This window comes from Micropterus salmoides, unplaced genomic scaffold (genome assembly GCF_014851395.1).
Source record: "Micropterus salmoides isolate LMB-PRFRI ecotype aquatic unplaced genomic scaffold, ASM1485139v1 Ms_hic_scaffold_4, whole genome shotgun sequence".
NCBI lineage: Eukaryota > Metazoa > Chordata > Actinopteri > Centrarchiformes > Centrarchidae > Micropterus > Micropterus salmoides.
In genome coordinates, this window is record NW_024043372.1 from 40,054,278 (window position 1) to 40,077,371 (window position 23,094).

At 44.0% G+C, this 23,094-nt stretch overlaps 1 protein-coding gene across 2 annotated transcripts in view; it reads left to right on the forward strand.

Moving 5' to 3' along the window:
• The window catches only part of optc (opticin), a 34,853-nt gene extending 11,971 nt beyond the window's left edge, over positions 1-22,882 (forward strand). The window contains exons 2-7 of one of the 2 annotated variants that reach the window (XM_038697937.1): positions 6,609-6,836; positions 12,375-12,531; positions 15,014-15,172; positions 15,258-15,460; positions 18,651-18,746; positions 22,256-22,882. In XM_038697937.1, the coding sequence (XP_038553865.1) occupies positions 6,609-6,836; positions 12,375-12,531; positions 15,014-15,172; positions 15,258-15,460; positions 18,651-18,746; positions 22,256-22,423 (1,011 nt within the window). In that variant the 3' untranslated portion in view covers positions 22,424-22,882. Of the gene's footprint in view, positions 1-6,605; positions 6,837-12,374; positions 12,532-15,013; positions 15,173-15,257; positions 15,461-18,650; positions 18,747-22,255 lie in introns of both variants that reach the window. The other variant, XM_038697936.1, reaches the window with a different exon arrangement.
• Positions 22,883-23,094: the final 212 nt, after the last annotated feature.

Sequence of the window (23,094 nt, forward strand, 5' to 3'; positions counted from 1 at the left end):
TTTTCTGATCCACATTCTGGAGACTGAAATTACGCTTTTTTAAGATACTGTAGAGGTCGCATCTTTTGATCAGATTAACACAGAGATGAGTTTTTGCTCCTGAGACCAATATGAGAAAACTGAGACATATTTGAGAAGAATTATGAGATCCCAGGAGACATAGCTGAGTTTTCTTTGAGCTCTTTCTCTGATCTCATGGTCCAATGCTCAGGAGACTTAAACAAGACTTATTTAAGATCAGTTAGAGATCTCTTGTTTTGAGAATTTGAGAAGTTGGAGAAAAGGCCTTTGGTCTCAGCTTGGTATTAAAAGCAGCTCATTTGTGCCTAGGAGAAAAGAAGGAAACTATGAGATCTCATCTTGGATTTTGCTTTCCTATGGGTCTGCCTGAAACTGTCACACCGAGGAGCACGGAGATAGTATCTAGTCACAAAGTAACGGAGGACCCCTATGCTAGTTTCAGTCCCTCCCAAATCGATCATCTTGTTGATAGTGCTGCAGGCTCGCTGCGAATGACACTCGACTCTGTAGCCCCTCTAAAAAAGAAAATAATAAAACAAAGACGGTTAGTTCCATGGTATAATACTGAAACTCGCAAATTAAAGCAAATATCGCGGAAACTTGAGAGGAATTGGCGTTCCACCAAACTGGAAAATTCTCGTTTAATTTGGCAAGATAGTCTTAAAACTTATAGGAAGGCCCTCTGTAATGCTAGAGCAGCGTACTACTCGTCATTAATAGAGGAAAATAGGAACAACCCAAAGTTTCTTTTCAGCACTGTAGCCCGGCTGACAGAGAGTCACAGCTCTATTGAGCCAAGTATTCCCATAGCTCTCAGTAGTTACGATTTCATGAGCTTCTTTAATGATAAAATTCTAGCTATTAGAGACAAAATTCACCAAGACCTGCCCTCAACTGGCACCGACTTATCTCTTAACTCAGGAACCTTAGAAACAGCTGTAGAACCAGATACATGTTTAGACTGTTTTGCTTCCCTCAATCTTTACCAACTAACTTCAATAATTTCTTCATCTAAACCATCAACCTGCCTCTTAGACCCCATCCTGACTAGGCTGCTTCAAGAAGTTTTACCCTTAGTCAGCACCTCTATACTAGATATGATGATCTATCTTTATCAACAGGCTATGTACCACAGTACTTTAAAGTACCTGTAATTAAACCTCTTCTGAAAAAGCCCAAACTTGATACGGATGTTTTTGCCAACTATAGACCTATATCTAACCTTCCATTTCTCTCTAAGGTTCTGGAGAAAGCAGTAGCTAAACAGCTGTGTGACTTTCTACAGAGCAATAGTTTATTTGAGGATTTTCAGTCAGGATTTAGAGCTCATCATAGCACAGAGACAGCACTGGTGAAAATGACTAACGACCTCCTTATTGCATCAGACAAAGGACTTGTGGTTTTATTAGATCTTAGTGCTGCATTTGATACCATTGACCATCAGATCCTATTGCAGAGACTGGAATATTTCATTGGCATTAAAGGAACCGCTCTAAGCTGGTTTAAGTCCTATTTATCAGATCGATTTCAGTTTGTACATGTTAACGATGAGTCCTCCATGCATGCCAAAGTTAGTCATGGAGTTCCTCAAGGATCTGTCCTCGGACCAATCCTCTTCACTTTATATATGCTTCCTTTAGGCAATATTATCAGGAAACATTCCATAAGCTTTCATTGTTATGCAGATGATACTCAGTTATATCTATCGATCAAGCCAGATGAAACTCATCAGTTAGCTAAACTTCAAATGTGCCTTCAGTATGTTAAAACCTGGATGACCTGTAATTTTCTAATGTTAAACTCAGATAAAACTGAAGTTATTGCTCTGGGGCCTAAGCACCTCCGTGACGCATTATCTAAAGATATAGTTTCCCTGGATGGCATCGCCCTGGCCTCCAGCACCACTGTGAGGAATCTTGGAGTTATCTTTGATCAGGACATGTCGTTTAAGTCTCACATTAAGCAAATTTCAAGGACCGCCTTTTTTCACCTACGTAATATTGCGAAAATCTGGAACATCCTGTCTAAAAATGATGCAGAAAAACTAGTCCATTTGTTACTTCTAGGCTGGATTACTGCAATTCCTTATTATCAGGCTGCTCGAAAAAGTCCATTAAGACTCTTCAGCTGATCCAGAATGCTGCAGCACGTGTTCTGACAGGAACCAGGAAAAGAGATCACATTTCTCCTGTTTTAGCTTCTTTGCATTGGCTTCCAGTAAAATCCAGAATAGAATTTAAAATCATCCTTCTTACCTACAAAGCTCTTAATGGTCAGGCACCATCTTATCTTAAAGAGCTCATAGTACCTTACTACCCCACCAGAGCACTGCGCTCCCAGAATGCAGGGTTACTTGTGGTTCCTAGAGTCTCCAAAAGTAGACTAGGAGCCAGAGCGTTCAGCTATCAAGCTCCTCTCCTGTGGAACCAGGTTCCAGTTTGGGTTCAGGAGGCAGACACCATCTCCACATTTAAGAGTAGGCTTAAGACTTTCCTCTTTGATAAAGCTTATAGTTAGGGCTGGCTCAGGTGAGTCCTGACCATCCCTTAGTTATGCTGCTATAGGCCTAGACTGCCGGGGGATTTCCCATGATGCACTGAGCTCCTCTCTCCTCTTCTTTCTCTCCCTCTGTATGCAACCTCATCCCATTATTGCATGTTACTAACACAACTTCTCCCCTTTCTGGTAGTCTTGTTCTTTCTCGTCTCTCTCCTCTCTCCTATCACTTCCTGCAGGTTTTCTGGCTCTGGAGCTGTGGAGTCTGGATCTGTGGTTGCGGGTCACCTGCTGCCCCTGTGTTCCTGCTCGACACCCTCTGCTGTAACGACTATTGTTGCTAGTCTTATTGTTATTATAATCATTAACATTACGATTGTTACCATTAACACTATTATAAATATCTGTACCATTTTTCATTTAGTCTATAGCAACATCACCTTCACTGTCTGTACCTCTGTGTGTATATTGTGTAGGCTGCCTCCCTCCCCTCTCTCTCTCTCCTTATATCCCTCTCTTTTTCTCTCTATTCCTCTCCTGCTCTCTCTCTCTCTCTCGCTCTCTCTCTCCCTCTCTCTCTCCTTCACCCCCAACCGGTCGAGGCAGATGGCCGCCCACCCTGAGCCATGGTTCTGCTCGAGGTTTCTGCCTCTTAAAAGGAAGTTTTTCCTTGCCTCTGTCGCCTAGTGCTTGCTCTTGGTGGGAACTGTTGGGCTTCTGTAAATATCATCACAGAGTACGGTCTAGACCTGCTCTTTTATGAAAAGCGCTGTGAATAACTGTTGTTGTGATTTGGCGCTATATAAATAAAATTGAATTGAATTGAAAATTTAATTGAATTTAATTGAATTGAATCGATGCCACTATTTGAGCTAGCTGTCTCTCCCGAGGAGAGCCGTGCACCTCTACTGTTTAAAAAGGATAACGTTATACTATTCTTTGTGGGGTTCATCAGTGGGGATGATTGATTCGAAGTACATATTAAAGGCAGTTTAGAGTCATCAATACATTATGACACTTAGTAGATGTAGCATTCCTTGAGATTCAGCAAACAATTTGAGGTGATAACTGCGTTTGATCAGCGACGTTTCTGATAAGGAGCTTAAGAGGTGAATGCATTATTCGACAGAACAGCTGTTGTAGGCTACCTGCAGAGATTTACATCCACCTTTTTTGTTAGCATATAATGCGCGTTATGCCTGCAGACAGGTAGCTGGGCTGTAACTAGGGCGATGGTTTAGTTAAGGCGAGAAATTAGGTGTGTGAGAGCCGCCTCTGAGTTTGTTTGGTGGGTTAGAATTTGCCAACACACACACACACATTAAAGGAGACTTATTAGGCTTCTTATATTTTCTGTCTTATGTATAATGTTTCAGTGTCAGATGTTCATGGTAAACAGGGCCAAAGCTCTACTCTTGACTCTTAATGATGTCAAACAGAGCTGGTTTTCCATGTATGGTAATTTGCCTGCATCCTCAATAATAACTGGCAACTCCTATGCTTAGTCTGTCTGTACTGCTGAGCGGCATAATCATTCTGCTTCAGGATCTCGGCCAATCAGAACACAGCGGGCTTTTGGGGGGAGGCTTAAAGAGACGGGAGCATTTACTGCTTGTTTAAGAGAGAGGCTGAAATGAGAGCTTGCATGAAGTTTAGCAATCCAGTTTAGCATTAACAAATCAGCATTAGCCTTCAACAGCCTAGTCTAGTTCATTAATATAATTCAGTCCTAACGGATAAGCTGTAGGCTATCTGTGCTTCCATGATAACGGCTAAATGGCTAATTTTAGCTACGTTGTTAGCCAAACCAACTAACTATCCTCGAATATATAAAGATACTACTTTAATAGGTAACGCAACACAGACAATGTGAATTAGACATGTAGTGTACACAAACCTTTTTTTATTTATTTGCCTCGCTGGATGACCAGGCGGGATCTCTACTGTGACGATTGCTCAGTGTGTGGACTTTGATGATGATGTGATGTAAATGGTCCGTACTTGTATAGCGCCTGTCTAGTCTTTTCGACCACTCAAAGCGCTTTTACCATTCACACACATTCATTCACTGAGCCTAAACAGAAACTAACATTCACACACAGGTGGAACAGCAACCAGAGGGAATTCAGGGTTCAGTATCTTGCCCATCAACATGCAGCCTGGAGGAGCCAGGATTAAACCACGACCCTTCTAATTAAGAGGCAACCTACTCTATCTCCTGAGCCACATCCGCCCAGTTACGCCTTTGGAAGCACAAACAACCCACGTGCTGGGTCAACCGATGTATGTTGGGTTGATGGAACGCATGAGTTTCACAAAATAACCATATGAATAACCCATAATGGGTACAATTTTTCATAAGCGGTTGGGTAGATGAAATAACCCAGCTGTTTTTAGGTTGTACATACACACACACACCATAAGTGGATATAAATGTGACTTACTTACTTACTGATGGGAAACCTGAGCCTGAAACGTTACACTCAACCTGCCTATTCTGGCAGGGATGGATGAGAGGCAGACATGGAGCTCCTGGTCCACAGTACTCAGTTGCTCCCTGTACTTGTTATTGATGTAAGTTAGGCTTAAAAAGCTGAGTTTGCACAAATATGTTGTAGAGAAGGGTAGCAGAATTGCCACTGCGCAACTTGCAGCTATTGGGTACTCTTTCTCCAGCAATATCCCAAACCTATCTAAAGCTGTGTCTTAAAATTTTATATTTAATTTGCGATCTTCCCTGATTGAGTTGCTTTTGCGCCAACAGTGGCATGTCTTTTGAGCTTTCCAGAGCACATGAACTCCCAAGGGTCACAGACCAAGTCAAAATGCGCAAAAGACAAATGGATGAATGAAAAATAGTGACTAAATCTCTCATTGAGAATTTAGAATCTGAGAATGCAGCTGTTTGAATGTTCTCTGCACAAGGGAAACATCTCAAGCCTGCCCAAGCTATGATGTTCTGCTCCCATTTCCTTGCATAGAATCTAAAACAGACGGCTCTTTAACAGCCACACCTCTGACCCTATTGATAAAGTCCTTGGCACTACCCGTCATGGCAGCAGCCCCATCAGGCCAGACACTTACACATCTTAATCCTCCCTGTTGAAGACACTCAGTTGTCACAAGATAAATCTCCTGTTGTTCTGTTAGGCATTGGTTTGCAAACTAAAAAATTCTCCCTGTTATGGTTGACATCCACAAATCAAACATTAGCCAGAGATGAGCATGCCCAGTGACGTCTGTTGATTCATCAATTTGTAAGGAAAATTTAGATTTTTTCCAAAACCAGGCTTTCAATATTTGCAGACATGTCATTGATTCGCCTTACAATTGTACTGTAGAGTCCGACAGCAGAACCTTTGCAATTTCTTTTGCTGCTTGTTGGCCCAGCATTTTGTGGACAATTGCTGTGCATGCTGTCTCGGTAACAGTGTGTGGCTTCTTTGCCTTCTACTACTTTGTCTCTGGGGGCAGCGTAATGTTGCATTCCAACGTCTCGGAACTTCCATGTTCAAACTTGCAACCTAAAATAAAATGTAACTGAAACTAACTTATGAGTATTTGTGTTTACTTTAACTTATCATGTGCTTAGCTGTAGACTCTTACATAATGCAAACACAAACAGCCTGGGATAGTGAGTGGTGCACTGTTTGGCATGGCACACAAGCCATGGTAAATTACAAAAATAAACACTAGTATGTACCTCATATAACTTATCAGTCGGGTATTAAACACTTGTAAGATAGGCTGATAGGTGTTAATAACAGAAAGATCAAGCTTTTTAAGGTGTAGTTGGACAATTGCATGACTGAAATAAAGTGGTACAGAGCCAATAGCAAGGGAGGAGTTAATCATTTGACAAATGTATGGACCTACACTCCAAATAACCAGTGTTAAGCAGGTAGGATGTCAGAGGAACAGGTTGAAGAGTGCATATGGGGCACAATATCCATGAGAGTATGACAAGATAACAGCTGAACTGCTTTGATAACTCAAACTTGATTTAACATTGGTATTGGGATTTTAATCAGAATTCCTGGAAACATATTGACAGCATTAAAGGAAACCCTCACCTCTCTTGATGTCAGCAGGTAGTCTCCATGTTTGAGCTGGGGATGTCTCTGCAGTCTCTCATGTTGGCTCTTGCCTTGATCCTGGTCTTCCTGGGCCCCTGCCCTGGCAAGGCCGCCCCTCCTGGTGAGCTAGATGAAGAGGCTTTTGAACTTGAGAACTACGACCTGAACAGTGAGATGGACTGGGAAAACCTGGATGTCAACATTTATGGAGACAGTTATGATTATGATGACTTGGATCAAGAGGTGAGGGGGAGGGATGGATGGAACACTATCATATACTGTATATTCTGTAATGTCACAAGGTTCTTTCAGTTTAATTTCTTACCAGAACAGGGTACAAGAACAGGGTTTAGCTCCTCCACCACACACACCCACACAGAACAGGCCTTCCCCTGATCTTAAACATGAAAATACAGAGCCCTTTTCACCACAATCACTTACACAGGATACCACTACGCCGTTTACTCGCGGGAGGTGCTCGGAGATATCTGCTTTTATTAAATTAGGTTTTTACTTTAGTTTTTGGGATTTCAACGTTGATTTATCTTCACTGGAGCTTCTCAGCAGCTAGCTTACGTGCACGTCCGGCTCCAGTGTTGTTGTTAGCGTTGTTAGCTCTGTTGGACTACGACTTCATATTTATATAAAAACCTGACAAAACTGGACATTACTTGGAGAAAAGAAAGCGAGGAGGTTGAACGCTTGGGTTACGTATGTAACCTTTGTTCCCTGAGAAGGGGAACGAGACACTGCGTCGGTGGCGATACTATGGGAACGCCTCTGGGCGTGGCAGGGCTGAAATCATGAATGAAACTACTCCAATCCTATTGGCGTTGCTAGAACGGTAGCGTGTGACGGTGTAACTGGAGGCGTATATAAGCACGCCGGCACACCGGACACATTAGCTCTTTGCTATGAAGCAAGGCACTCCAGGCGGGGCGAGGTGTGGCGGACCGACGCAGTGTCTCGTTCCCCTTCTCGGGGAACAAGGGCCATAGGTGAAGGTAACCCGCGCACCTGATAGGCCAGGGAAATAGTCTGAACGATCCAGTTGCTGATCGTGTGTTTAGAAGCGGGGAGCCCAGCCTTGGGGGACCCGAAACACACCAGCAACTGGTCTGCTTTCCTCCATCGGGAGGACCTCAGAGTGTAAATACTCACTCTGACCGGGCAGAGCAGATGAAGTCTCCTGTCCTCTGCAGTGACTTGAGGTGGGGGATGAAACGCCTGCAGCACCGTAGACCCTGCCAACCTGGACGGAACCTTAGGGACATAGCCCGGACAGTGGTGCAGGATGGCTCTGACCCTCCCCGGGGCAAACTCCAGGCATTGAGGAGAAACTGAAAGTGCCTGGAGATCCCCCACCCTCCTCAGAGAGGTGATAGCGAGGAGAAAGGCCATCTTAAGGGTCAGGTGCTTGGCCTCAGCCGACTCCAGGGGTTTGGAGGGGGCCTCAGCTAGCGCTTCGAGAACCACCGCCAGGTCCCAAGTGGGAACCCTTGAACGAGTCACGGGTATCATCCTCCGGGCTCCACAGAGCGCACGAACAGTGGAAGCCTCCCCAGAGGCCCATCCCTCAGAGGGGCATGGAACGCCGCCATGGCAGCCACATACACCTTGAGTGTGGATGGGGAAAGGCCAGCAGAGAAACGGTCCTGGAGGAACTTCAGTACCATAGTCACCGGGCAGGTAACTGGGTCCACCGCCTGTTCTCTACACCAGGTGGCAAACACATTCCACTTTAGGCCGTACGTCCTTCTCGTGGACGGGGCTCTGGAGCTGAGCAGTGTCTCGACTGTTCCTGCCGTCAGGCCCGCCTCCATGAACTGGGCCCCCTCAGGGGCCAGACCCACAGTCTCCACAGGGCGGGGCATGGGTGAAAGACCTGGCCCTCCGCCTGAGACAGCAGGTCCCTGCCATGGCGGGCCCTCGAGGAGCGATATTATGTCCGAGAACCACACTCGGACCGGCCAAAACGGGGCTACCAGCAGTAGGCTGACACCTTCCTGACGGACCCGCTCCAGAACCCCCGGGAGCAGAGCAAGGCATACAGGCGCAGCCTCGGCCACGTCTGCACCATGGCATCCAGCCCTAGCGGGGCTGGGGGCGAGAGGGAGAACCACAGGGGACAGTGCGTAGTCTCTCGAGACGCAAACAAGTCCACGTCTATGGGGCCGAACCTTTCGCATAATAACTCCTCTACCTGGGGGTGGAGTCTCCATTCCCCGGGCCTCAGCCCCTGTCTCGACAGCAGGTCTGCTTCCTGATTCCCGGGTCCCAGGGACATATGTCGCTCTGAGGGACAGCAGTCTCTGCTGGGACCACAGGAGGATCTGATGTGCCAGTTTGCATAACGGGCGCAAGCGCAGACCCCCCTGGTGATTCAAATAGGCCACCACCGCCGTGTTGTCGGTCCTGACAAGGTCGTGGCGACTGTGGAGAGTGGGCAGAAAACTTCTCAGAGCTCTGAAAACCGCCAACATTTCCAGGCAATTTATGTGCCAAGAGAAATGATGCTCCTGTCAGGAGCCTCTCGCAAAGCGGCCGTCCATGACCACGCGAGTGAGGCGTCTGTCGAAATAATTGTCCGGCGACATGACGCTCCCAACATGGGAGCCTGGGACAGGAACCAAGGGTTCCTCCATGCTGACAGGGAACGAAGGCACCTGCCCGTAACCCGTATCAGACGGAACGGATTTCCCCTCGGGGAGAATCCCTTGGATTTTAACCACCACTGCAGGGCTCTCATGTGCAGCAGGCCAGACGGGATTACGCTGGACACTGCCGCCATGAGACCCAACACCCTCTGAAAGTGTTTCACAGTGATGGTGCGGCCTAGCTTCACTCTGGTCACCGAGGACAAAATGGACCCGACGCGTGCAGGCGACAGGTGGGCCCGCATCGTCGTTGAGTCCCACACCACCCCTAGGAACGTAGTACGTTGGATGGGTGTCAGCACGCTCTTCTTCGCGTTGAGCCGCAGCCCCAAACGCGAAGGTTTGAAGGTGGGCGAGGACGACATCTCGATGACGAACTGCTAACTCCCGAGACTGAGCCAAGATGAGCCAGTCGTTGATGTAGTTTTATATGCGGATGCCCTGGAGCCTCAGCGGTGCCAGAGCTGCATCCATGCATTTGGTGAATGTGCGAGGAGAGAGTGCTAGGCTGAAGAACCCGATACTGGTACGCCGCGCCCCCCGAAGGCAAACCTCAGGAACTTCCTGTGAGAGGGACGGATGGAGATGTGGAAATATGCGTCTCGCAGATCTCTTGTGACAAACCAATCCTCGGATTGGATGTGACTGATGATGGCGGGGATGGTGAGCATCCTGAACCTGAATCTCCTCAGAGATTGAAGAACGGTCCTCAGATCCGTTGTCTCGGGGGGCTTTGGCCAAGAGCGCCACCTCAAGTCCCGGGTACGCTGAGGGGGACCTCGAGAAGCGACACTCTGCCTCTGGCTCTGGCGGTAGGAGCTGGATGCCATCCTGGACCCAGACCGGCGCGGGAGATACTGCTGGAACGCCTCCCTTTGCGTCCTGGCATGCTGAAACCTGCTGACGACGGTGTCCACCGCCTCGCCATACAGGCCAGAGGTCGCAACCGGTGCGTTGAGCAGGAAGGTCTGCTCCCTCTCCTGGATGCCTGATAGGTTGAACCACAGGTGCCGCTCCGTGCCCACCAGCGCCGACATAGAGCGGCCAATGGCGCGGACCGTCTCTTTTGTGACTCGGAGAGACAAATCCGTAGCTCTGCGGTGCTCAGCGATGTCCTCCTCAGAGGGGCCTCCTTCCGAGTCCATGTCTTTCAGCAGGTCGGCTTGGTATGCCTGCAAAACTGCCATCGTGTGCAGGCTCACACTGGCCCGGCCCGCCGCCATGTACGCCTTGGCCACCAGAGCAGATGTCACGCGACATGGCTTGGTAGGCAGTGCCGGCTCTTTAAGGGACAACGCAAGACCGGGCGAGAGAAAGCTGGCCAAAGCATCCTCAACCTGGGGCATCGTCCCATAACCTCATAGATATGAGGCTGGTCGATGTGCGCACATTTCCAGATGGACAGTAGTCGTATTTTTATACAGATTTTTATGAGCATTTTGAAGTACCGTTGATGGAAATGGCAAAACTCGAGAAGACTTCTTCAATTTTGCATAAACATTTTTACTATCACTTGAGGTGGTTTTTGCACAAAATGGGAGATTGGAGAAGTATACCTTCACCGAATGATCAGCTATTTCTACGTTTTAGTCATCTAACAGCATGAAACATGGCCAATACTAGCTGACATGAGGACACTTACAACTTGCCCAGTTGAAACATTCACAAAGACCTCCATTTATCTCAGGTCCCTTGTCCTCAGATCCATTCGACTGATTTTGTTTCCAGTTTGCAACTTCTACTTCTTGTTTATGATAGTAATGTGTAACTTCTGATTACTTTTTTGTGACATTTCAAAAGTTAGCATGAAATTCACTTGACAATTAGATGGAAACATGGCTTGTGATTTAAAAAAGAGAAAGTTACCTGCACGTGCGTGCCCACGATTTTATAAATCAGATTTTCTTCTGCGTGCACCAATTTCGGTGCTTCACACCTTGCCAAACTGACTGGCTTTATTTCCAAACTTTGTTCAATTACACTGTCCACCTGTGCAGGTGGTGAAGATGTGCTAGGTGGATCTATAATTACTGTTTGACATGAAGTGAAATTAAAAGTGATTATACAAATTAAAATCATTACACAATCTGTCTTCAGTTCACCACAATTTCCATCCATCGTCAACCGCTTATCCTGTGTACAGGGTCACAGGGGGGCTGGAGCCTATCCCAGCTGATATTGTTCTAAAGGCTGGGTACATCCTGGACAGGACGCCAGGCACCACTGGCAGGGCCACACATAGACTGACAAACCACTCACACCTAAGGACAATTTAAATGTAAAAGCTCTGTACTTGTATAGCGCCTTTCTAGTCTTTTCGACCACTCAAAGCGCTTTTACACTACATCTGCATTTACCAGTCACACACATTCATACACTGAGCTTAAGTGCTCGAACGGAAACTAACATTCACACTCACTCATACACTGGCGGAATAGCCGCCAGGGGCAATTCAGGGTTCAGTATCTTGCCCAAGGACACTTCGACACGCACTTCGACACGCAACCAGGGGGAGCCAGGGATTGAACCGCCGACCTCGCACGTTCACCAAATGACCCTGAGGGAGACACCCAATTTAGAGACACCAATTTCACCTAGCCTGCATGTCTTTGGATGGTGGAGCACCCGGAGAGAACCCACGCGGAGAACATGCAAACTCCACACAGAAAGGCCAGGGAAACTGGGGTTTGAACCCACGACCCCTCTTTCTGTGAGGCAACAGTGCTAACCACTGTACCACCGTGCCACCCTCCATGATTTCCCCTATCTCCAAAATGTTCATATGCATGGGTCAGCGTTTCCTCATCAAGTTGTTTTCATGATTCCCAATTTATGCTTACAAAGTGGTGGTCTGGTAGCCTGACGCCTGCCTCCTTACTAACACACAGAGAGAGGGAAAGGGAGGGGGAGAGAGGCTGACAGCTAGGCAGAAGTGGAGGGCTTGACACCTCCCATATGAATGTGACAAAGCTATTTGCATGATGTTTAAACCATATGTTATGAAAACACACATTTACAGAGTTCACGCACACACACACACACACACACACACACATCTGTACCATGCAAATCAAAACCAACTGATTTGAACTATTCACTCTCTTCCTGGCTGCTGTGGGGACAGATTGAAGTGGGCACAGTAGCACCAGACACCCCTCCACCAGCCACCCAGCCCACAGCTGAATACTATGAGGAGGAGGTGACCCTGCCCACATTGCCTCCAGTTCCTGTCACCTTGGACTTCGATGGACCAGGTCTCTTTGGCCCGGAGACTGGCCTAGGTGAGTCACAGCATTGTCTGCGTGTGCATCTATTGTCACAGAAGTCCAACAGTCTTTGATGATTGTATCAATTTGTCAGTATGCATTTATATGTATTACAGTTTTTTCTGAATGCTTAAACCCTAACCGTGATTCTTATAGCACAATTTCTAAAACTATTAATACTTGTAGCAAAACCACTCACTGAGTTTGGAAAACTAAAAGCACAAACACTGCTTTGCACTCAGTTTGCAATTTTGTAACACACTTTGCAAAACTGTAGGTACAATTCACTGCACAGCACTCTTTGCGGAACTGTATACACAACTCACTGCTTTACACTCAATTTCCAAATGGTCAACACACTCCTAGCAAAACTATACACATGTATGGCTATTATTTACGCTATTTTGCCAACTGTCTGGCACACTGTCACATGTGAAAACTGTTTTAGATAATTAGTTCACTTTGCAATCAGCCTATAAATAAGCTACAGGTAAGCTGTCTGTGTGGAGTACAATGGAGGGAGCAGGAAGAATGAGAAGAGTGAGAATTAGAGGAGGCCGAGGAAGAGGACATGGAGGTGAAGAAGTAGGAGGAAGAGGAGGAGGAAGAGGATGTGGAGGTGAAGAAGTAGGAGGAAGAGGAGGAGGAAGAGGATGCAGAGGTGAAGAAGCGAGAGGGAGAGGATGACAAGGACAGGGAGGTGAAGTTAGAGGAAGAGGACAAGGAGGTGCAAGAGGAGGACGAGGAGGGGGAAGAGGAAGGGTAAGAAGAGTAAGAAATAGAATTACTGATGACATCAGAGCTACAATAGTGGACCATGTCATCAACCATGGAATGACCCTGAGGGAAGCTGGCCAACGGGTTCAGCCTAACTTGAGCCGCTGCACTGTAGCAAGCATCATAAGGACATTTCGAAATGAGAATCGGTTAGTACAGTCACTTTGCACTAAGTTTTGTTGCACTGCCATACTCTAATGAGAAACACAACAATACCATACATGTAAAAATACTGAAATTGTTACTTTACAGAATTGCTAGATGTCCAGATGCTGGGGGCAGAGGAAGAATGTTCACTGCAGAACAAGAGACCCATATAGTCAATATGGTGATTGCAAATAATTCCATAAGGCTACGAGAAATACAGCAGTGCATAATTGAGGATGACACCACCTTCCAAAACATACACAATGAGCATTTCTGTATTATGTCGTGTACTTGCACGCAACAGAATTCGAATGAAACAAATCTTCAGAGTCCCTTTTGAAAGAAACAGTGAATGTGTAAAACAACTGTGATATGACTATGTGCAGGTAAGCTATAGTATCATTGGTACTGAATCTGGAAGTGCATAGTGCTGTGCATGGGCCTGATGTGCTGTATTTGTTTTGTCTTGCCCAGAGAGTGATGGGGCCAGAGGCAGATGCCATGGGTCATGAGCAGCTTTTTGTGGATGAGGCAGGTTTTAACCTCACTAAAACAAGGAGACGTGGCAGGAACATTATTGGACACCGTGCCATTATCAATGTCCCAGGACAACGTGGTGGTAACATAACCATGTGTGCAGCTATAAGTCAAAATGATGTTGTTCACCATCATGCAACCCTAGGCCCATATAACACTGCACAAATTATTACATTCCTGGACACCTTACATGACATGCTCACTAATGTTCAGAGACCAGAGCAGACCAGATACGTCATCATATGGGACAATGTTAGTTTCCATAGGGCTGCGTTGGTCCGCAACTGGTTTACAGATCACCCACTCTTCACTGTACTCAACCTCCCCCCATACTCTCCATTCTTGAATCCAATTGAAGAGTTCTTCTCTGCCTGGCGCTGGAAGGTCTATGACCGTCATCCCCATCAACGCATCGCCCTTTTACAGGCAATAGAGGAGGCATGTGGGGATATTGACCAGGCGTCATGTCAGGCCTGGATACGGCATTCCAGAAGATATTTTCCCCAGTGCCTTAGACTAGAGGACATTGCATGTGATGTAGACGAAATTTTGTGGCCAGACCCAGAGAGACGACACGATGTAGACTGATTATTATTTTATTTTTTTCTGTGAAATTACTATTTTGTGTTTGTTTTGATGTTTGTAAATAAACACCAGTACTTGAAGTTTGGATCCCTGTATGTTTACAGAACTATGACAAAAGTATGACCTCAAACTGACATAGCCTACCTTGTGCACAGAGAAAGCAAAAGCCAGATGTTTTTTTTTATTCATACCATCAGTGTGTAGTTGGCGCATTGTGTGCTTATTAATGTGATGGCTTGTGGTAACTGTTTGAGACAAAAATACTATTTTTATGAAGGTTTGAAGAATTAAGCAAGGTTTATTAGCTTTTGCAAGATAATTATAATGTTTTGCTGATTTGGTGAAGTGTTTTCTTATTTGTGTGTAGAGTTTTGCAATACATAGCCAATAGTTACAAAAAATGTGCTTAAGCCATCAGAAAAAACTGTAAAACTCTGCCCTCTGTGTGCAGGTATGCCTACCTGCCTACTGTGTGTGTGTATTGGTGGGAGTGTGTACTGCGATGACATGGGCCTGGACCAGGTCCCACCCCTGCCCAAAGACACCAAACGTTTTTATGGCCGCTACAACAAGATCCAACATGTCAAGAACACAGACTTCATCAACCTCAGTGAGGAATGACTTTGGATACAGGTACCACAAACTCTCAGATACATGGCAAAAAATAATTACTATAATTTGTGTGTTTGTTACAGATAAGCTCCAGTCCATTGATCTAACTGGAAACAAGATCTTATGGGTGGATGAGGATGTGTTTCGCTCGCTGCCGCAGCTGCAGGAGTTACTGTTGGCTGATAACAACCTGCAGGTCATGCCCGAGCTGCCAGTCACCATGAAACACATTGATCTGCGCAACAACAGGCTGACCAGTAGTGGGGTACATTCTGAGGGATTCAAGGTAAATATTCAATTCAATTCAATTTTATTTATATAGCGCCAAATCACAACAACAGTTATCTCACAGCGCTTTTCATAAAAGAGCAGGTCTAGACCGTACTCTATGATGTTATTTACAGAAGCCCAACAGTTCCCACCAAGAGCAAGCACTAGGCGACAGAGGCAAGGAAAGAGGCAGAAACCTCGAGCAGAACCATGGCTCAGGGTGGGCGGCCATCTGGCTCGACCGGTTGGGGTGAAGGAGAGAGAGAGAGAGAGGGCAAGAGAGAAACAGAGAGAAAGAGGGAGGGGGATGGAAGGAGAGAGAGAGGGGAGGGAGGCAACCTACACAATATCCACACAGAGGTACAGACAGTAAAGGTGATGTTGCTATAGACTAAATGAAAAATGGTACAGATATTTACAGTAGTGTTAATGATAATAATCGTAATGTTAATGATTATAATAACAATAATAACAATAGGACTAGTAACAATAATTGTACCAGAGGGTGTCGAGCAGGAACACGGGAGAAGCAGGTGACTTGCAACCACAGATCCAGACTCCACAACTCCAGAGCCAGAAACACCTGCAGGAAGTGATAGGAGGAGAGAGGAGAGGGACGAGAAAGCACAAGACTACGGGAAAGGGGAGAAGTTGTGTTAGTAACATGCAATAATGGGATGAGGTTGCATACAGAGGACGAGAAAGAAGAGGAGAGAGGAGCTCAGTGCATCATGGGAAATCCCCCGGCAGTCTAGGCCTATAGCAGCATAACTAAGGGATGGTTCAGGACTCACCTGAGCCAGCCCTAACTATAAGCTTTATCAAAGAGGAAAGTCTTAAGCCTACTCTTAAATGTGGAGATGGTGTCTGCCTCCTGAACCCAAACTGGAACCTGGTTCCACAGGAGAGGAGCTTGATAGCTGAACGCTCTGGCTCCTAGTCTACTTTTGGAGACTCTAGGAACCACAAGTAACCCTGCATTCTGGGAGCGCAGTGCTCTGGTGGGGTAGTAAGGTACTATGAGCTCTTTAAGATAAGATGGTGCCTGACCATTAAGAGCTTTGTAGGTAAGAAGAATGATTTTAAATTCTATTCTGGATATTACAGGAAGCCAATGCAGAGAAGCTAAGACAGGTGAAATGTGATCTCTTTTCCTGGTTCCTGGTAATGGACTTTTTCGAGCAGCCTGATAATAAGGAATTGCAGAAATCCAGCCTAGAAGTAACAAATGCATGGACTAGTTTTTATAGACTAGGATGTTCCTGATTTTCGCAATATTACGAAGGTGAAATTTGCTTAATGTGAGACTTAAACAACATGTCCTGATCAAAGATAACTCCAAGATTCCTCACAATGGTGCTTGAGGCCAGGGTGATGCCATAAATAGGACTTAAACCAGCTTAGAGCGGTTCCTTTAATGCCAATGAAATATTCCAGTCTCTGCAATAGGATCTGATGGTCAATGGTATCAAATTCAGCACTAAGATCTAATAAAACCAGTACAGAGACAAGTCCTTTGTCTGATGCAATAAGGAGGTCGTTAGTAATTTTCACCAGTGCTGTCTCTGTGCTATGATGAGCTCTAAATCCTGACTGAAAATCCTCAAATAAACTATTGCTCTGTAGAAAGTCACACAGCTGTTTAGCAACTGCTTTCTCCAGAACCTTAGAGAGAAATGGAAGGTTAGATATAGGTCTATAGTTGGCTAAAACATATGGATCAAGTTTGGGCTTTTTCAGAAGAGGTTTAATTACAGGTACTTTAAAGTACTGTGGTACATAGCCTGTTGATAAAGATAGATCATCATATCTAGTATAGAGGTGCTGACTAAGGGTAAAACTTCTTGAAGCAGCCTAGTCGGGATGGGGTCTGAGAGGCAGGTTGATGGTAGAAATTATTGAAGTTAGTTGGTAAAGATTGAGGGAAGCAAAACAGTCATATACATCAACATATATCTGGTTTTACAGCTGTTTCTAAGGTTCCTGAGTTTAGAGATAAGTCGGTGCCAGTTGAGGGCAGGTCTTGGTGAATTTTGTTTATAATAGTTTGAATTTTATCATTAAAGAAGCTCATGAAGTCGCAACTACTGAGAGCTATGGGAATACTTGACTCAATAGAGCTGTGACTCTCTGTCAGCCTGGCTACAGTGCTGAAAAGAAACCTGGAGTTGTTCCTATTTTCCTCTATTAATGACGAGTAGTACGCTGCTCTGGCATTACGGAGGGCCTTCCTATAAGTTTTAAGACTATCTTGCCTAATTAAATGAGAATTTTCCAGTTTGGTGGAACGCCAATTCCTCTCAAGTTTCCGTGATATTTGCTTTAATTTACGAGTTTCATCATTATACCATGGAGCTAACCGTCTTTGTTTTATTATTTTCTTTTTTAGAGGGGCTACAGAGTCGAGTGTCATTCGCAGCGATTGGTTTGGGAGGGACTGAAATTAGCATAGGAGTCCTCTGTTACTTTGTGACATGATAATGAATTTAGAGCTGATGGAATTGCATCCTTAAATTTAGCTAATGCACTGACACACTAATCAGACAGACATCTTGCATATATAATGAAAATAAATCTTATATTAAAGATGAAGATCAGTTTCTCTCAACCACAGGTGAGCGAACACCATCCACTGATGAGGGCCATGACATTTGGTTGAAAGTAGTAGTCTTTCCAAGGTCAATAATGAACCTTCCAGATCAAAATGATGATGTAATTTGAGTTATTCCTGATTGGGCTAAAGACTATTTCTAACAGAACGACTGCTTGGCAGAGAAGATGATATTGATTTACAATTTAAGTACTAAACTCTGGACATACAGTTATTTAAAAGTAAGTTCTTACATCTAAGCTAAGGATCAAAATAATCTCAGCAGTTTCTACATCAGAAAATACTGTTTGACAGGCTGTCCAATTTTATTCTTACTGCACAATATGTATTTGTGGATAGTTAGAACGTTATATGTAAGTGATAAATGGATTCTGCTGCAGTTTTCCAGCAGCCCCCTGATGACTTATCAGATCCTGCCGCTTTCGGACCGTCACCAGCCTGAAGCAATGCTCCTTAATGATTACATGGTGGAAAACGTCTACCTTACGCACTAAATTGAACAAGTAGTTCCAGATCTATAGTTGATATTCAGTGGATGTGTGGCTCCCTTTTGTGGATATTTTCAAGTTATGTTGGTGTTCTCCCCTCCACGCAGGATATGAGCCAACTGGAATTCCTCTATCTGTCCAACAATAACCTGGATTACATTCCTACGCCACTGCCACTGAGACTGAGAGCATTACACCTGCAGGTAGAAGCACATCTATGTCATGTATCTTCTTCTTTCTTCCCTCCAAAACAGAAATTTAGTTTGCAGCCAGGTAACCAGATTATTCACACATAAGTTAAAACAGTATAAACAGCATCAGTCACTGCAACACCATATAACATATAAAAGACAGAAATATTCAGAAAAAAGGAACTGAATCCCCCAGTGGATTCAACCAGACCCGGCTTGATTGCTTACCCAAGTCTAGCTAAGATGTACACTGGGAGTCCAACAGGCCAATGGCTACAGAGGGATGATTTAGTCATCCAACTAGCTGCAGCAGCAACCGATAACATAATTCAAAGCTCCATTCCAAATTTCAATCCAAAAACAAGCAAAATGTCAGCTCAAGCGAAGACGCAGGAAATAGTGGGTCTGGACCCAGATGCACAACATCAGGCAGAGCAGGTTCAGGTTACTGTGTTTATTAATCATAAAATGAAAAGGTGAGCAAGCTTACGGTGAGAGGAGACGGGCGAGCGTTCAAAACAGGTGAGCAGTCCAGCACAAGGCAAACAAATCCAAACAAGGACGCAGGCACAAATCAAAGTCCCAATAATCCAACATGAGTACAGAAACACAGGCAGACAACAGGTGAGACTAATCAGCAAATAATTTAACTAGCAGGAAATCCAGAGACAGGAAGAGAAGAGAGGAAAGGAAAATAACACAGTACAGCAGAAAACCAAGAATACATGATACAACACAGAGAGCCTTTCCGAAACTAGACCCTCGCTACTTCCACTCCGTCACGGAATTAACACTGGTCGGAGTCACCCTCACAGCCAAATCGAGCTCCCAAATACTGCATCCAACTTTCATATGAACTACCCTCTCCCCGGCGTAAATAGGATCTGACAATATCTCTGCATTCACTGCTATAATAAGTGTATCAAATAAAAAACAGTTGTATTAAGACCCAGGATTGATGATGAGGAAAAATGTGTTTTTTGCATTGACAAAATTGAAACCATTGTTTGTTTATGAACCAAATTATTTTTGTTAGATTTAGAATATTTCTTTAAGACTATGACTTCAGCTATTTATGAAAAAGAGACATTATATTCTTTTATGAAATTGATTGAGATTGATATTCATTGTAAAAGAAAAGCATATATATGAACCTCTTTATCTTATATGAAAAATATTACATTCACAAATACAAATGGTCTAAAAAGAAACCACAAATACAACATTTCAAAATAAATCAAACATATTACAGCATTATAATTTGAAGAATTTAAATGTGTGGGACAACTTAACTATTTTTCTTTAATACCTTATTACGTGATTCCCACACCTTCAACAAGCCAGCATTGGTGCTCACTCAGCATTGGAGTGTTTAACAACCCACTACCACTCCACCCTCATTGGTGTCGGATGGCACTCAATGAGGTGGACCATCCGCATGAACGCGCAAACAAAGAGGTAGTAGCAAGCAGTTTCGTAAAGGCACAGAAAATAAGAAAACATGGAGACAGAAAGTAAGCAAAAATTAACATGTGAGGGTAGATATAAAACAAAAAAAAACAGGAACAGGACTACAAAATCCTAAAACCATGACACAAAACAGAAGGCCACAGCCATTGTCTTTGATACATAAGGTTCTTTCAAAAACAACTAAAAGAAAGAAGAAACTAGTAACAATAACAAAAATCCATAGAACTGAATTTGCCACATAAGTCCTCACAACCAAAAAATGTTTCAAAAGTTCACTCACACTTTCGCCTCTCTAGACATCATTTCTCTAATATTATAAATAGTGTTGGGATTAAAAAAGCGATTAATCGCGATTAAAATTTTTTATTTTATTTCATTGTTACGCGCAAAATTGAATAATGAATTCTAAAGTTTATATGTATTGCACACTTTTAATTTAAATGTACTGCTATATATACAAAAGTGCAATAACATGTGGTATGTAAACCCTTTAAACAAATAAGGTGTTTTTTAAAAGCAGTATTCCCTTTACACAGTAGCAATAAAATATTTCTTGTATATCACAAATTAAACCAAAGCTATTTGCCACAGGCTGGGCATTATCTAGCTTGTTAAAACAAGTCCAGTTTTCTTGGGTTTTTTTCTGGACAGAAACATTTTTCTTTTATCAGGGAGCAGCAGAATGTGTATGTTCAATCAGTAGCAAGTTTCCCTGTTAGAGTGAGGTGAAGTGGTCCAGGACAATGTGTAGCGACTAGCGGGTGCGTTCCCTTTAAACTGTTGCGATCATGCTCGCCTCATGCACACTCCCGCAATCTGCCGAAGTTGAGTTGTCTTAAACTTTTTGTAGGCGACACGCAGCACAGATCATTGGAAAAGAGACTGATCCTCACTTTTTGTGAGTTTCCAGAATCTATTACTGTTCACTAAATAGGACATCAACACGAGGGAATTCACATGGCAGAGCATCCCCACAAAACGAGATTAAGGCCTATCAGGTAAAGTTATGCAGGCTATAATTTTAATTTAGATTAAATAGACTAAAGCTGTATGGCGCACAGAAGCCGTTGTCATGGTTACTCTCAATAGAGCACCTGCCGTTTACTCGCGGAGCGCTGTCTTACTTTGCCCTCACCCTGCAATCCACTGAAGCCTTCCTCTACTGAATGTTTGGGTGGCTGATTTGCGGGCTGATCAATATCCCACCCCTCCTGTGACCCATGGTTTGACTGTAGGCCTATGTGTATTCAAAGCCAGTCACCAACGCCCCAAAATAATTGTTGGCGTTAATTAATTAATAATAACGCGTTAACATGCCCAGCCCTAATTATAAATCATAATCAGTATCCTGCATTTTCTTTAAAAACATTAGGTGTGCAGAATATACAAACATGTTTTAAAATAATCTTTAACAAGGAGGGAATAAAAGAAGCAGAATCAGACAAAACATCACTTTATGCTCTGTTCAGTTAACTCAAACCGTAATGTGTGATCTTTAATTAGGGAATGCACCACACTCACAAGCAAGCAAGTAATATTTAAAAAGTTTCTCCATTTGACCACAGTTTCATCTTTCTGCATCATGAAGTAACTTCTACCTCTCCGGTATAAAGAATATACTCAGCTGTATATGTATGACTAACATTTTATGGTTCCGTTCAGACAATTAAAAGCTCACATTGATGATTAAGTCTAGAGTTCCCTGAATCTTAGTGTTTTAGTAGTACAACAAGAAGTGGGACAAATTAATCTCCTCTTAATCAAAGTTAAAAATAATGAACCTGGATCTGTGGGGCCCTCTGACATAGCCCTGGGTCAATTCCCCACTTTGCCCCATTGGTTATCCACCCTTGTTGAACATAATCGAGGTAGTAATTACATTTACTTTATTTACATTTATTTTGTAGGAGGCAGGGTTGTCAAGATACAACAGAGTTGGATTGAATGGTGAAATACTGGTTAAACCACAAAGAATCAACACTAACTCTCCACAAATATTAAATACTAACAGTGTTAATCCATCAATACTAACTTTCTTGTACTCCAATCAGAATAACAACATCCAGTCTCTGCATGACAACACCTTCTGCAACCGCCATGATCGCAACTTCATCCGCCGTAACCTGGAGGATATCCGTCTGGATGGAAACCCCCTGAACATCAATCTGTTTGCCCAGGCCTACATCTGCCTGCCACGCCTGCCTGTAGGGAGTCACTGACTACTGCCAGACACTATAGTCCACGCCCCAAAAGGAACTGTAATTTCTGTTTCACGTGAATTATATGGGTTTTGAGGGCTCAAGACCAAAACATCATGAGACATGACTGAAATAGATTTTTTAAAGCTTCATTATATAATTTTTTGCCTTCTAAAGCCTTCTAAAGTAGGTAAGGTAACATATGCCTGTTTACATATCCAGCAGGCACAGAACAACATTAGCTTTAGAAAAATAGGAAGAGAAAAATATTGTATTGTGGTGTTAGTGATGGAGTGTGTCACATGGCCCACCCTGGGATTTATTATCCAATAAATTTGAAATCCTGTTCCACCACCCATCCACCTGTTCTAGGTTGACTATATATGTGGTTTGTCCATTTTGACTCTGATGAAAACGCAATTGTGTCAAAATTTGTTCTGTTTACATAACTAAAGGCTGCAAATCAATCAGTGTGCTCCAGTCTGTGTTTTTTCTTTGGAAGTTTGCTGCAGCTTTCAGCTACGACTGGTCAGTGATCTATTACACATGACGTCACCTGATGTAACCCAGTGCAATTTCTGCTCTCTCAGGTCACCATCTCCGGGCGCCCTTAGTGCATTATGAATTTAGATACCAAAAAGGGCAACCTCTGATAACAAGCTAGTCTCAACACTTGGTAGGGGAGAGCAGGG